Source organism: Danaus plexippus, chromosome 20, assembly GCF_018135715.1.
Source record: "Danaus plexippus chromosome 20, MEX_DaPlex, whole genome shotgun sequence".
Classification (NCBI taxonomy): domain Eukaryota; kingdom Metazoa; phylum Arthropoda; class Insecta; order Lepidoptera; family Nymphalidae; genus Danaus; species Danaus plexippus.
In genome coordinates, this window is record NC_083550.1 from 1074854 (window position 1) to 1091129 (window position 16276).

The window sequence follows — 16276 nt, forward strand, 5'->3', positions numbered from 1 at the left end:
TCTACAAGCCGCTTTGATAAGACATGCAGATGGAATTATGATGCCGCGCTAGGCCCACAGTTTGTAATCCTTTGTCCATTACTAGCTTAGTCTAGATCGATTTGCCTGGAATTGCTCTGCTTAGTAGCATTAACCTTGTTAGTAGCAAATTAGTCATTAATGATTGGTTGTTTCTGAAATTGGTACGTCTGTTTGAATTTAGTTGTGGAAATTAGATTTCAGTTTCAGTAAGGGTTATTATTATAGCGGTCTGAACGATCGGTCTGAATGGTAATCTGAATATTAAGATATTGTGTGAAGAGCGTTATATCTTAGGATACTTATGTGTGTAGATAAATATTTTGAGTTTAATGTGCACCTAGAATTTACTTTAAAAAATATTATTTCTAAGAGATCTATAATGTTCCTTGTTAACAATAAATAACTTTAAATGGAACAGTTAGATTCTTAAGCTAAAATACTTATCGATTTGTTTATGAAATTCAACGTGTATATTGTTGATTTATTAGAATAACATTAGTACTGAAAATTATTATCTACTTATTAATATAATAAATACTAAAAGGACAGTGGGAAATAATGTAAAAAAGTATGAAAATTTTCATTAAATAAATCATTAAAGAGAATTAAAAAACTTGATGTATTTTATTATATTAACTTTATATAAAATTGTTATAAATAGGATTAGTAGAAAAAGTCTTCAAACGACGCCTTACGATATACTTGCAGCAAGAGTAAATGCAGAAGGTGCACTCAAAATTATGATAAAGGCGTTAACTATATTCATATAAATATCGAGTGATATCGAGCATAAAAATAAAAATAAAATAGAAAATTAATCTTTAAATTACTTAATATTTTAAATAAAGTTTTTATAGAAAATAATTTTAATATATTTTAATCATTCGTACATCACAATTGCATAGATTATTATCCAATCAATTCTGAGATAATGAGATTCAGCTTACCGATTGATTAGAATTATTAATTATCTGTATTAATTATGTTATTAATTAATGTCAAGGACAGATAAGCCTCTTACACAGCTAGGCTAAACAGTGTCTAAATTCAATTGACTGCTTTTATTGTTAACTCCCGTGTAGCCAGTTAGCTAATTGTAATTGGAATGGACATGTCGTGTCAGGAATATTATATCAAATATGTATATTTATATTACAATAATGTTTAATTAAAATGCTTCAATTAATTCTCAAAATATTTAATGTCCCGATATTTTCAGGTTTTGATTTATTATTTATTTTCCCAAAGAAAGGATTTGTTTTTTTTTATATTTTTGTTGGCAATATAAAAACTTTTTCGAGCGATAGTGATCTATTTTTTTAAAACAAAATGTCATGTGTCATCTTTTTTGCTGATAAATCTATTTCTATGCTATGTAGAATGTTTTAATACTTTTAATAATTCTTGATAGATCATGTTTGTTTCTGTCTGTCTGTGTGACATCCAAGAGAAATGAGTACACATGAGGATGGTAGAGACTTCGAAGACAGATACACAGCATGCTTCGTTGATTTTGGGATGAAAATATGTAAGTCATATATGACACATTGTTTCATGGTTAAGAGAAAAAAAAATTGATCTGAACGAAGCGCTATCCTAGTCCGTTAATACTTGCTATTATAACAATCTCACTTTGCTTAATACCACACGAATAAAAAATTATCTAAAATTATGTATACTTCTAAGTACTAGTCGTAAACATAAGTGTTGTGTGATTATTAGGTTGTATAGGTTGTAATTCTATAGATAAATTCTTCAAAATGTACAATTTATCTCAACGATCTAGAAATATGAGTAACAAATATTTTTGGGTATTTTATTATATGGGACGTATAGATTAATAATATTTTTGTGTCAGGCACCGGTCTCCTGATTGGCAGTTTGTTGGGTGGATTCTTTCTTCGCGGCTACAAGAAGTGGCCAATGTACATCGGTGGGGGATTGGGCTTCGGAATAGCTTACAGTAACTGTGAGAACAGCTTGAACAACTTCCTACTTGCTACGGATCCTAAAGTGTGTGTTATAAAGTAAGTGTGGTGACACTTACTTACTTACTATAGGTGTATGAAGGCAATACAAATCAACAGGCTTCTTTCGCTATTCAGTTCAATCTTATCCACAGCGACGAATCTTTTGTAACATCTTATTGTATTTAATATTTTGCAAACAGCACCTTACTTCCTCCCTACCAAGGTAATAATAGTTTCCTCAACGGTCATTACTTATTTACTGTACACACTTCGACGACATGTAAGCGACAACGCGGCGACAATTCAGACAGACAAAAGAGTAACAACTAATTACAATCGTAAAAATAGATAAGTCGCTACTAAAAAGGTTGTTTTGAACTGAAAATGGTAGCCCACATTGTAAGAGCTGTAAATTATACGACGTTCGGTAGAATTGAAAGGTGTATTGTGTTTTACAAATGAGATGGAATAAATATACACTATTGTATTTGGTAAATAGGGGTGGCACGTAGTGTTGCAGTGTAATACATGTATAATGTATATATGTATATGTATGTATATATGATAGTATATCAAGCGATACCAACCGACTTTTACTTCAAACGAAAATTTGTGTTTGAATGATAGTATGAAAAGGTTCCAATGTATACCAACGAAATAAGTGTATTAGTTAGCAAGGAAATAATATTAAAATAAATACTGTAATATAAATATCCATCTGCCCGACACTCCTGTTGAAAAGAAATGTAAGTATAACTAACAATACTCATGGTTAATTATCACACCATCCTGTATAATTCATTAAACATAATAGTCATTTCGAAACTCGCTACAATTATAAATCGTGGCATCGACAAAGGATTTGAAATATTCAGACAGCCCTAACAATATTGTACCTTCTTGGTCAGCGTTGAAGACGTTACTCGCCCTTTCTAACGCTCTGCGGGATATTTCCCCGCTTTAAAGCTTTGTATAATATAAAGGTCACTTGCATCGGCTATTCAAAGTTTAGTTTAAAAGTCTTTGTTTGTGGTACCGCCTTCTTTCTTTTATTGTACGAAAACGCTTGGGTGTTTGCAAACGTACCGCCTTTATCGGCATCGCCACCCAGAGTGTGTCGTTTCGCTTTAAAATCATTTTACTCAACAACAACCTTAATTGGTTGGTAATAAGGTTTTATATTTAGATGAGCGGCCGTAAATTTATAATGGTGATTCGGTAAATCGTCACTTATTTCATTTCCAACGTTTTATTTAGGTTCGTTTTTGTAAGGGACTCATAGAGCCGGAACTCTGTAATGATCCCATGTACGGCTTCTTTTACAAGTTGAAAATGTCAATTACATATTCGGATGGCCATTATTTGTGTATCTGGTTTCGTTTGAAGTGTGTCCGGCAAACGATATTGTTTCAATTAGGCGTTATGGCATTTATGGTTTTAATTGAAACATTTATTTTTTTTATGAAAGTTACAATTTGTTTTTTTGTAAATAACGACTAGTATATTTATATTTTAAACTAGAACATCTATATAAAAGTTCGATAATACCTAAAATAATTTTCCAGTTCGAAGGATGGTTTTTTAAATCTTATTTATATACCAGTATTATTGATACAGAAGAGTTTTAATGATTGTCCCTTTATCTTCATAAAAAATGTAATATATTTTATAAGATAAAATTATATAATACCTCTTTCCACATTTTTTTTAATGATCCTAAGTTAAGAAGTATATGAGAGTTTAGATCTCTAAGCAGCTATACCTAACAACGAACATGTCACGTCAATACCAGAAAATAATATTTATTTCAGGGAAAATAAATGAAAATTATATGATGTAGAGACATTTTAATTAGTGCAAACATAAAATATTTATAATATTACTCTTTATTTCAGAAAAACACCATGATATATTAATACGCGCCTGGCACAACATCGTCCGTACGTTCAATGGATAACATAATTCTTTTACTTCTTTTTTTGCATAAATAAAGTCACATTTTTAATAGCAGTCTTTTGTTTTTCTCAATTTCTCAAACAGAACTTGTATATTAGATATTTTGTTTGCACATCAAACACAGATAGGACTGTTATAAACCACGATCGAAATAGGCAACAAGCAGTGTGTATTACACACACCGAAACTCTGTACAGGTAACTTAATATGTAGGAAAGTTTCATCAGCCGTGAATCGAGGTCATCGTCCGTCATCAGTGAGACTGACTCACTCACGAATGACTCAGTGTGTATGAAACATAGTTTATGAATTCTTAATTATTTACTAGACTTCAGAATGCTAGCTTTCATGTTACAATCTATGTGATTGTAAATTCTACAAACCCCGTTTTTGTAATATAAAAATAATTTTATAAGGTTTATGAAGTTGCTAAGTTTAAACATTATAAACAAAATAATTGTATTTTCTTTTTTGTAATTAAATGTTTGACATTGTTTCCTATAGTTATTATTCTATATGTACTCGTATTAATGTATAACAATGTTCAGAATTCAGAATGTTAAGATTATAAGACATGAAATCTTAGCTTAATATTGTTAGCAAGTTAATTTAAAATTAATTGACTTTTTAAGCTGCGTACTTATATTATTATAGTTATAAAGAAATTTGAACCCTTAAGTTACTATTCGTTAGTCAGTTATCATACAACGGGAAATTTTTAAATAAGGCTTTCTTTTATTTGATTATTATTGTTCATAATGGAAAAGCTTTATATATACGAAGAGCGAAAAATTACTTACAGCGTATTATAATAGCTCTGCTAGCCAATAAAATCTCGAAATATGTTTACTTAAATCTATCTGGTTTATTGTTTATTCTTAATTAAAGCGATATTCAAACTAAGTAATAACTGAAATATTTATTTAACATTTATCACAAGACGATACTTAAGTTTGTTTTATATAATTTTTTCACTCATGTGTCAATTTTAGCTTCATGGTTCGTAATACAAACGTTGTTCTATAAAAAAAAAATCCTTTATAAAATTAAATTCAGTTATTTCAAAACTATTTTATTCCTTTTTTTTATTTATCATGTACAATTCCAACAACATTATATTTATTGAAATAGTACCTCCTCAAAACATGTAATAATCGCATTATCTCAGGCTTTTAGTGGTCATAATGACAAAACATAACATGTTAGTGGAAGCAATTTATGCTACATCGGCCGATATGATAAAAACTAGTGATACGCACTTCCTTGATTTGGTTAGTGGTTTGCTGAAATCTAACCAAGCATTGGCCCAACAATCGGTTCGGAATAAAACGAAGTTTCGTATATTATATTAAAATAAATTCAATTTCTACTTGACCTAGAAAATTGTATATAAAACAGTTTTGTTGTAACAAAATATCGGTAAATAAAATATGAATACGCTCACCAATGTTTGTACAAACGTTTGGCACACTATCATCAATACCTACTGATGAGCTGTTCCATGGCAATATATTTGGGCGTGGCTCACTAACGACGGACAGTAAAACCAATAAAAACTGCCACGCTATTCGCGTATTAAGCAAACTTAAGAAGCCATTAGGTGATTTTTATTGCTGACTTTAGAGCCTTAATTTACTTTAAAACATCCGTGATATATGCCTCACGATACCACCTGAACAAACAAACAAATATACACACATACACATGTATATATTTAAAATGTAAAGTAAAGGCCTCGGAACATTACAGATTTTTATTTAAGAATATTTAGCAACCTCTTATACAAATAACCTGAATAAAAATAAAATTAATATTAATTCACTTGATTCAATTTTGTTCTATTAAAAAATAGTACCGCTATAGAATTTAAATGAGAACTAAATATATGTACGTTTATTTTTATATCATCACTTCGGAAGAAATGAGCCCAACTGGATAAAATGATGTGTGTATGTTGGTAGTGAAATAACACTCGAACCTTTCTCTGACGTGTACTGCGCCATTTTAAGCTAGGTTCTGTATAAAAAGTAGTAGTAGTAAAAGTAGTGTCGTAAAGTCAAATGTGCTAGTGTTAGAAGGAATATTACAAGTTATTTTATAATATATATATTAAATGAAAATCTTTATATAAATAATAGCAATACTATATAAGACTTGAATCACGAGAACCTTTTTCATATTAAAAAGTTACAACCACAGTCAGGGTATACATTATTTGAAAGGCTGTCACGATGGTGGTAATGAAAACATTCCCGTTATTACCTTCCTACGTGACAAGGATTATTACCTGTCGTAATAATATAACAGGTAATGAAATTATTAAGGTAATTCATGTTTACTACTCACTGTAATTATTATACTATCAGAGTATTGAGTAATACAATGTTTTGAATAATTAATTACGCTATCGAACGTATCATTAGCTATGTAAATTTTTTATATAAAAAGTTCAAAAACATTTACAATGAATTGTTTCATAACATTTTTGTATCAAATTAATTTAAAAGTGCTTGGTCTTTAACATCTCAATAGAGGAATTATTTAACTTTATGTAAATGTGTACTAATGTTATTGTTTCTTTAAATGCTTGTAAACAACAAACGAATAACTAGGGATGTTTTAACAATACATTAAAATCACAATATAAGCATGTCATATGAAGCTTGTCTCAAAATATATGCGGTGTTTAAGGGTTAAGAATAAGAAAGAAATATTGTAATAATTCATCAAAAATAAGAAAATTAATGTATTCGTAGCTCATAATTTTGTTATATATAATATCTTCTTTCAAAGATAACATCAGACATCTCAAATGGAAATAATAAACTATTTTCCATAAATGTTTATACAATCGGTTTACTAATAACTTTTTGAAGCTTTAAATTTAGAAAAAATATATGTTTTAAATCGGCAACATTAAACTAAATCTGACAGTGCATCGAACTTATTAAGCAAGTCGCGCTTTACAGCAGCGCAGTGCGGGAAATACAGCAGACACATAACAGACGCACAACTTATAAAAATATTCAAATAAGATAAGTTTAGCTTAAATTGCTGACATATTTCTGTAAATTCCTTAAATTAGTAACGTTGTTTCTTTTAAACAATGTCTTCATTTTTGTTTTTCTTTCAAGCAATCTTCTAGAAATTATATGTAGGTAGACTTTTGTAAAGCTTTAGATAAAACATCTTTTACTTTTAAGTTATTTCACTCGGGTGTAGTTTGGTAACACTGTATCTCCATCATGTGACATTTAATTCAAATTGTTAAGCATTTCATTCGTGAAAACCTTTATTTATAACATGTTTTTTTATTAAGAATTTTCAGAATGTCCTTATCAGATGAAGTAACATTGGATGAGAATGTTTTAAATGTAACTATTAATAAATGAAACATATATTAAGTTTATATAAATTGCTTTTAATTTTGAAAATACAACCGATAGTAATAAATCTGAGAGACAGACATTGCTACAAAAATCTCTAAAAGCATCCTTTGTCAAACTACTTGCCATTAGCTTGTATTCGTTGGAGGAAATTTATGTCGACATTGCTTGCACGTAGGAGATTTTTATTTTGCTAAATATTACCTTTCTTGTCTCGCTCGTAAATAATATTCTTTTCAGCGAGCTTATTGCTTTCCTTGTATGAGAAGAAACAAATACGCAAAGAATCCTTGAAGCAGCTCTGGTTTGATGTAGATAAATTGGAGCAAACGGTTTTGATGCTCCTGTATACTAGATAGCGTTTATTTTTGCGTGTACAATTTTACAACTTGTAAAATGCCATTTAGCTGCTGTACATGAATTTATTGTTACAATGTGTGATTGTCCGCTACGGTTTGTTAATCATGAGAATTACAAGCAGTGGGTGAGCTCAAGGATTCTAGATATTTCATGATACCTTCTCTATTATACCAAAAAAGATATACAAGAATATTTTTCTCCACTGCAGCATAATCAAAATAATTTTGCCGTTGAGAAAGACATCTTTTCCACCAGTACAGTTGCAGCCACTCGATATAAATTACCACTATCGAATTTGAATAAGCATTTAAACATGTCACCTCCGACCAAGAGCATGTTCTCACGGAAAACAAAACATAAGAAAAAAGTTCATCAAAATCTCTACAGATCTAATCACGGGATTAATGATGCGCATCAAACTCACACTTCTCACTCGCCATTGTCAGGACAACCGAAATCATTGTAGATTTTTTTGTCCTTCAAATTAAATTTAAAGATCCGGACCACCAATTCATTGTTTAACTCCCTTTAATAAATACAATGCATATTTCTATATGACCTGTGAACCAGTGGCATGCTCCCTTTGTTGTTTAAAAAACCTCTCAAGTTCATACACCTCGGATTAGGTTCGTTTAAGTGACTCATCTGGATTGTGCTTGTCAAATATTTGTAGCTCGAATTCTTTGACATAAAGAACTCCCTCGTATTCATTATTACTACGAATGACTAAATGAACTTGACATCAATAATTTTGTTTTCGGACAATACCATGACATTGACAACAAAGCCTAAAAATATTTCAGATTTATTTTTATAATTATTATATTATTCAAAGCATTTCACATCAATAGTTTAGGGATGACATCATTATAAATCAATTTAGAGTTCATTAATCTGCTGACATATTTTAACACAACTCAGTCACGTATAATTAATATAAAAGCGGTCCTAGATATTTCCTTGAGGTACACCTTTAGGGTCCCATTGTTACAATTTAGATGCGACCCCATTCTGTACCCTTATCTCACTTTATTATTTATTCATGGTCATTATTTGACCGTTTTGGATCTAATGATGTGTTGTCATTGTTCTTATACTAAATATAGTTAAACGTTCAGAGGTGTGAAATAAGATACTTAATGGTTCAAACGGTTGGCCTTTTGTTACTCATATTTTGTTTTGAATCTGAGCCGAGATGCCCGGTTTTAAATGCGATATACTTTTTGTTACAATTTTGTTAATATCAATAGAATGTTTAATGATGTTTGTAAACAATTTTTTATTGGTCTCACATAGTATTTATATATAACTATATATTACGTTTTGCTACTTTAGAATATAGTTTTTTTTTAATCGTTACAGCATGTCAAATTAATATATAAATCTTATCCTTTACTTACATTTTGATTTTTAATATATATGTATAGATAAATAAAAGAAGTTAATGTCCCAAGGTATATAACAACATATAACCAGTTCAGTAAAGGAACAAATTTAAGAAAGGACCATAACTGTTATCAATTTATTGACCGTTAAAACTCCTGTAATACACCAAAACTCGTAACATCACCCAATTTAAGAATACAAGCTGTAAAATATGTTTATAGATATAACGATTTGAGAATTCCCATCGAAACTTTTGGCGTTAAACTTTTAATAAAACATTTGATGCTATTAAAGACAAGATCATTAAAATACGTCATTCATTGTTGGCATCGCTTTGAACATTTGTCACTATGCCCTGAAGGGCTGCGAGTGTCATTTAATTATCAGCAACCGGTTTTCGCAAACAATGTTGCAATGTTTATAAAACAAGTTTAATTTCGAGTACTTTGATTTTATTTTCGTTATATTTTATAATGAACTTGATTTTATTCTTTTACGACAGCGTTATTTTAGAATGGAATTGTCTTTGTGCTATTATCTCGGTCTGTTACACCGATTGCTTCCTGCGATAATTCGATTTAATGTCTAAAACTTGATCTTTACTCGTAGTTTTAAATTTATAAGTATTTTCTGTAATTCCATTTTCGAGAACAAAGTTATTATGAATAATACCAACTTTATTTTCATTGAATACAACCTTATTAATATTTTAAATTAAAACCTTTTTTGTTAAAAGCGTTCCATGTTAGATCATTGTCTCAGAATATTGTTTAAAAAGTCACCCTTTCGTATCACCCTACGTATTCTCACAATAATTCTTTCTTGACCCATATACAAATACATGCGAAGAATAACCTTTAATGAGCCGGGATTCATTCTAGATCATAAATTGAACAATTTATGATCTAGCGGTCCTATAAAATGCGACATGGTTTTCTCCGGACATAATGGGCACCTCTCCTTTTCAATGTTGCTAAGTTATTGGACAAATTTTGTTATCACCTCGACTGGAAATGTTGTTCAGTTAATTGGGACTTCTTTTTTTATTATGTTACGTTTTATTCCATATATAACATAAAAATAAAAACCACATTATATGAGAAATGACTAAAAATGATACCGTTTATTAATAGCAGAAAAAATTTAACGTCAAAATAATATTTCGTTAGCAGCGTTTATTGGTAAGGAGTCAGCGTCTTTTTTTATACATATATTTTTAGAGAAAATTTTAAAAACTGAACGACTCCATTGCGCTTTGTAAGAAGACAACTAAATTCTAAATAAACATTTATAAGGCATACAAAATTCTAATACCCCATACATTCTACCGCCGGGAACATAATTGACCATAAATAATATAACACATGTTTATTTAAACTAAAGAACTAAAGGGGTCAGCGGAACTTGTTTTTTTGTCTATGATTCTTCAGCAATTTGCTCGCACGTTATAAATAACACGATATTGTTTCCTTGGTGATTATTTACATTGAAAAAAATATAAGTGAAACTTAAATGTCCATACACAATGACAGTCGTGTCCATGAACCCCATTATAAGGAGTCTAATATATGTACGGACATTATTAACGCAGATTGACTTCAAAATTAGCTTACATCAGTTGTATTCAATGTTATAAATTATCTTAATATACTTACCTTTGTCGTACATACGATATTTTAAATACACAACATCTTTCACTATAATAAAATGTATCCTAATTTTGTTTTAACAAAAGCATTTGAATTTTTACAGTGAGATCATTATTTCGTCTATAAAAGAGTCGTATCCTGTAATAAATTAAGACAATAGAAAACAAAAGAAAACTCATTAAACGAATGTTATAGTTAATTGAAATCAGGCACTTTTCCCTCCATCCGGTCATAGAGACCCTAAATTGAACTTTGACTTGCGATCTCTTATCTGCAGTTATTGCTCTTTATTTTTATTTACAGGAGAATTAATTGTTTATAATTTACATGGTCTTTTTAAATAAATGTCCGAAAAACGAAAGTTAATTTATTACATCGGACTGTTGTTTATTTCATAATTTTTTGGATGATATCTGATATAACAAGAATAAAAAAAGCTAAAAATACCAAATTTGTTCAAAATTTTACCAGTTATTTACTTACGATTAGAAATATTTTGAGATCGGTTAGTAATTCGTTACAAAACTGCTTATTTTACAAACTGGTGAAAAAATCTATCTAATAATGAATTTTAAGTCAAAACTTTTGTATTAATTGAAAAAAGATATTAAGAAAATAGGCAACAATAACGATAACTACTGCAATATTTAACTATATATATATATATAAATGGACATACCCGAAAACATAAATTTTATAAAATATATTTCATAATAAAACAAAATAAAGAAAGGATCGTTACCAATAACAGGATATTCAATCTTTTAATCACACGACGTTAAAAATATTCAACGATATATGAATTCCAATAAAAGGCAACCGAATATATCTATTCAAATAAAACTCATACTCAATTTTTGTTAAAAGAATCTTACAAGACAATCCCAAATTATCCAGTAGTTGACAGATCGATGACGTCTCTATATATCTCAATAATCACACCATCAGTTTCTTACACAAACTTCCCAAATGATCTCCAATAAGACCGGCCAAGATGCTCATACACCATATTTATCAAACAAAATCGTGCAACGTTACTAGATTACATGTCAGAGAATTCGAACTCTATGGCAATGAATTAAAGTTCACTTTCTTATAATTTATTTCGTGTTACGTCACTATAGAATCCCACACACAATACTACCCTATTCCGTAACTAAGGTCAGCCACATTTAATACTGTGTCATCTGTCGAAGAAACTCAAGGGATTTTAAGTCAAATAACCAATGGAATAAGAGCTATTTTCATATAAATATTTTCGTTAGAAGGTGTAAGTGGAAGTGTTCTATTGAAGTCGGAATCTCCCCCCGATCCTTATAAGCTTTAGGGTTGCAAACTTTAATATAATACATTTTAACTTTCTTCAAAGTTATTTTTATTGACTATAACCACCTTATTATGAAATACTAGATTTAGTCCTTAGATTAAGAATTTATCTATTGTTGTAGTTAATCTTTTTATATCTGTTCAGATTTTATGTGGACTTAACAGCAAATAGATTTTATACCAACTAGTTTTTAATTTCAAACAAACTAAATACAAATAAACTTGTTACTCGCCAACCCTACCGTGGTACCGCCCCTTGTTACCGCGGCGACACGACGTCGGTCACCTTTTAGACATCACTATTGACATCGATATCGATAATATTATGCATTATTTAAACAACACTATCTCGAAAACTTTAGCAGATCTGACACAGCGGTTTTTATATATTTGTCTGGAATATGTAATATGCGAACGAATGTCGTTATTAAGTTCCACTTATACCGACTTCAAAATAATAATTTATGAGATTGCCAAGAGGATAAAATCATTGAAAATATTTGATTTTACATATTCTCTTTGAGATAGAATTTCTCGGAAAATAAAATAAACTTCACGGTCTGTTTGTTTTTGTAACAAAGTTAAAATGGTATAAAGTAACAGAGAAAAATGTATATTATTAACTTTAAAAGTTTTCCGATGTCTTTAATGGCGTAATACCATGTTGTATCTAATTCAAACACAGCCCACAATTTCATTCTACTTTATATGAACTGTCAGTAATTTTAAACAGTACAAGAAAGCCTACAGTGGAAACCTCATCAAATATGAGACATCGCTCGCAAGGGTGCCAATTTGTCACTATAGAAAAAATATAAAAACGAGTAACAAGTATCGTGTCTGTAATTTAACAATAACAGGTTATCAATGAAGTAAAATATTACGTTATTGGAAAATAAGACCATTTAAAGAAGCTCCCAATTGTCTTATGTCAACATTCAAATAAAGAATTCAACTTTAAAAGCAACCCTCGTTGGTTTTTCCATTACGTTTTGCTAATAAGACTTAGTTGCAAATAAATCATTTTTACACGGAAAAATTCTAATGATTGTAATATTATTATTTTAAACTTGAATTAGTTACAATTTTCAACTATATTAATTTGCATGAAGACATAATGATAAAAATATTCTTCCAGTCTCATATGTTTAATTTTATATCGATGTTTTTATATATCGATAAATGTAGAGAGCGTCTTCACATCACTAATGCGGTGATGAGTCAGACTATGGTATGTACGGAGTACTATGCTTTGTTGGACGTCATAAGGATTGAATTCAATTTTTTCAAGGTATATATGACGTTATGTTAATAGTCACATATTTAACGGAAATGTATGACTAACGATATAACAGCTATTAGAGCTTATTCCTATGTATAATACAATTCTATTTCATGTATAACTCAATAATTAGAGTACAATTTCCAGAATTACATAATATTAGTTATGATTATAATGAACCTTACACACCGATGTGTATCGACTGTTTGGGTACGTGTCTTCCATTTAATTAAACTCGTGTGTCCGAGACGAGCTGTTTCTAATTGAAATAGCTTCTTGTCAGAATACACGTACTCCAGTCATTGCAAGCTTACACAGTCAGATACTACATTATTGCATTTCCTTTCCTTTGTGTTAAAATTTAATGATAAACATACTAAGCAGCTTTTTGAACGGGGTAAATTCATAAGCATGTGTCACTTGAGACTTGAGCAAGCATCTGTACTCTACCGTATCATTCTATAAGATTTTGTATTCTTTCAATCTAATATACTTTATTTTACGAAGAGAAGAAAATAATATAGAATTAAAATTTATTTCTTATAAATTAATTACTGAAACTATGATTTCCGGATATACTAAGCGGTTTCTTTAGTATTATAAATGCGAAAGTTTGGGGGATGTATTGATGTTTGTTGTTCTTTCGAGCAAAAACTACTGAACGGTTTTTTATGAAACTTTAAAGTAATGTAGTTTAGATAAAAGAATAGGATATAGATGATCGATCTCTGTAATAACTGTACATAGTTATATTAAAATTATGAATTTAAAATAATGATTAGTGGAGTAGTTTACGAAAAATATCAGTAGTTTTATTAAATCTATTTATATTATTGTTTAATATTTCATATTATTTTAGATAATGGCATATATGTTATGTGCGTGAACTTCTATGGCAATAAATATGAAACTTAAAAAAATAACTTTCACAACCCTGAATAAGCTTAAGAAATTTGAGTTTTTTTAATCATATTATTTTTACAAATATTAAAACTGACGTTGTTTTTGAAAGAAAATCTTATAAATGATATGATTAAAAAAATATAGACCAGACAAATAGACCAGATAATTACACCAGGTAATCCAAAAACGAAAAATATATATAAAATTGTTTACCATTTCAAATAGTTTCATATTAATATTTATATATATATATATATACACATATATATATACATATTAAAAGTATATACATGCAACGACGATTTTTAACGCTAAAGCAATGTTAAGGTAATACTAAATCGGACAAGATATGGCGGTTTAATATATAAAATTAATTCACGGACTCGTATCAGGTCACGATAGCTTAGTTAGCAAAGCAAATGGGACGCGATATTCTAAAGGTGGCAGGTTCGAACTTTTTCGTGTCAATTTTTCATTCTACATTTTTTACTAAAACATTTAATTTAAAATAGTTTTTATATCGTACAATATGAAAAATAAAAAAACCTTAAATTCCCATAATTTCTAAAACTACCTTTGCGAGTTAACAAAAAAAAAGTATGCATGAAATATGCTTATGTAATAAATAACAAAACAAAAAATATGAAGTCCAGTCCCGATAAGCATTGCTTTCGTATTCTGTAAGGCACCGCAATATTTTTTATTGAGATAATCCGCTTGATTTATTGTCTTTAACTCTGATGAATAGCGCAACTTCGGTTTCATTCGGACGATACGTCGTGTAAACTGTATTGAAGACAGATTTATATTGTTATAACATTTATATAGAATTAGGACGTAGGAAAAATATAATTATTTTATACAACTTTATCGTAATCCGATTTATCGAAGCTCACCGCCTTAGAAATAATTTAAAATATATTTATTTTTTATTATTTTCTATTGCGCTAACATACGAAAAGAATAACTCATTAGAAGCAATTACAAGAACATTGTGACAGAAAACAACTCATATTTATTAATAGATAGAAATTAGTCGCACGCTATGTTACCCGCACTAAAGTATTTAAACATGAAATTAAATTAAGGAATTATAAATTAATTTGAATTTTCCCGTAAAATATAAAAAATATTTCCACATAATTTTCTGTAAAGCAAAAATACAGTAATATCTTTAAGAGATTGAAATCCTTGTAGCATTTAGTTGTGACTATCAGAAATCTGTCAAATTGATACTCATATTACTTTTGTTCCAAACGTGAAACTACCGATAGTGTCTTTAAAATTTGCCTTATTATATGAATGTTTAATTTGTAAGGTGTGTTTAATAAGATGAAGTTGTTATGATACATTGTATGAACAAAGAGCTTCGAGATGATACGGTTACGACCAGGTCTCAGTCAGCTGGGTGCTGTTAACAGAAATTCAATTATAAGTTTAACTCCTTATACCATAGAATAAAATGTCAGAAGCCTTTGAATCACTCATTATGATATAAATCGTTTCGATTATTTTTTATTCTCTATAGTATTGAAGTGGTGTAAATATATTTTTGATAGTGTAATTTCTTGTTATTATTGAAGTAAATATCGATTTTTATTTAAAGAAAAAAACATTAAAACGTCAACGACATATTTAATCTATCCTAAAACAATGTGAAAATCTGGAAAATTAAGTAAGTGATTCTTTGAAGTCAGACTTGTTTATCTTAACTACATATTTATTCCATACATTAAGTATATGTTAGTAAAAAGTTCACAGGGATATCTGTTAGTTCAAATCTTTGATGTCTCAAGCCATACATACGTCGCCCAGTTGAATCATAAGGTCCGAGACCCAGTTAAGTGTGCGGTCGTCTTGACTTACGCTTGCAATGTACGGGATAAGTTTTAAAATATCGACTTGTAAAGAAATAACTGACTTCCTTAAGTATATATAAATAGAATTATTACAATTTTATGTATGTTACAGTCGCGTACATTTTTTTTAATAAACAAATAAGCATATTGTCACCAATGAAATTCACTAAATGGCTTA

General features: G+C 29.3%; 1 protein-coding gene across 1 annotated transcript; it reads left to right on the forward strand.

Moving 5' to 3' along the window:
- The first annotated feature begins 1333 nt into the window (after positions 1-1333).
- LOC116774005 (MICOS complex subunit Mic10-like) lies at positions 1334-4001 on the forward strand. The gene is made up of 3 exons (XM_032666612.2): positions 1334-1549; positions 1880-2048; positions 3887-4001. Exons 1-3 carry the CDS (start codon positions 1474-1476, stop codon positions 3897-3899), a joined length of 258 nt encoding a protein of 85 aa, XP_032522503.1. The 5' UTR covers positions 1334-1473; the 3' UTR covers positions 3900-4001.
- Positions 4002-16276: the final 12275 nt, after the last annotated feature.

Coding starts and splice junctions, on each gene's coding strand:
- LOC116774005 (XM_032666612.2), top strand. CDS start 1,474: ATGAGTACACATGAGGATGGTAGAGACTTCGAAGACAGATACACAGCA. Junction 1,550..1,879: donor TGATTTTGGGATGAAAATAT/GTAAGTCATATA, acceptor TTTTTGTGTCAG/GCACCGGTCTCCTGATTGGC.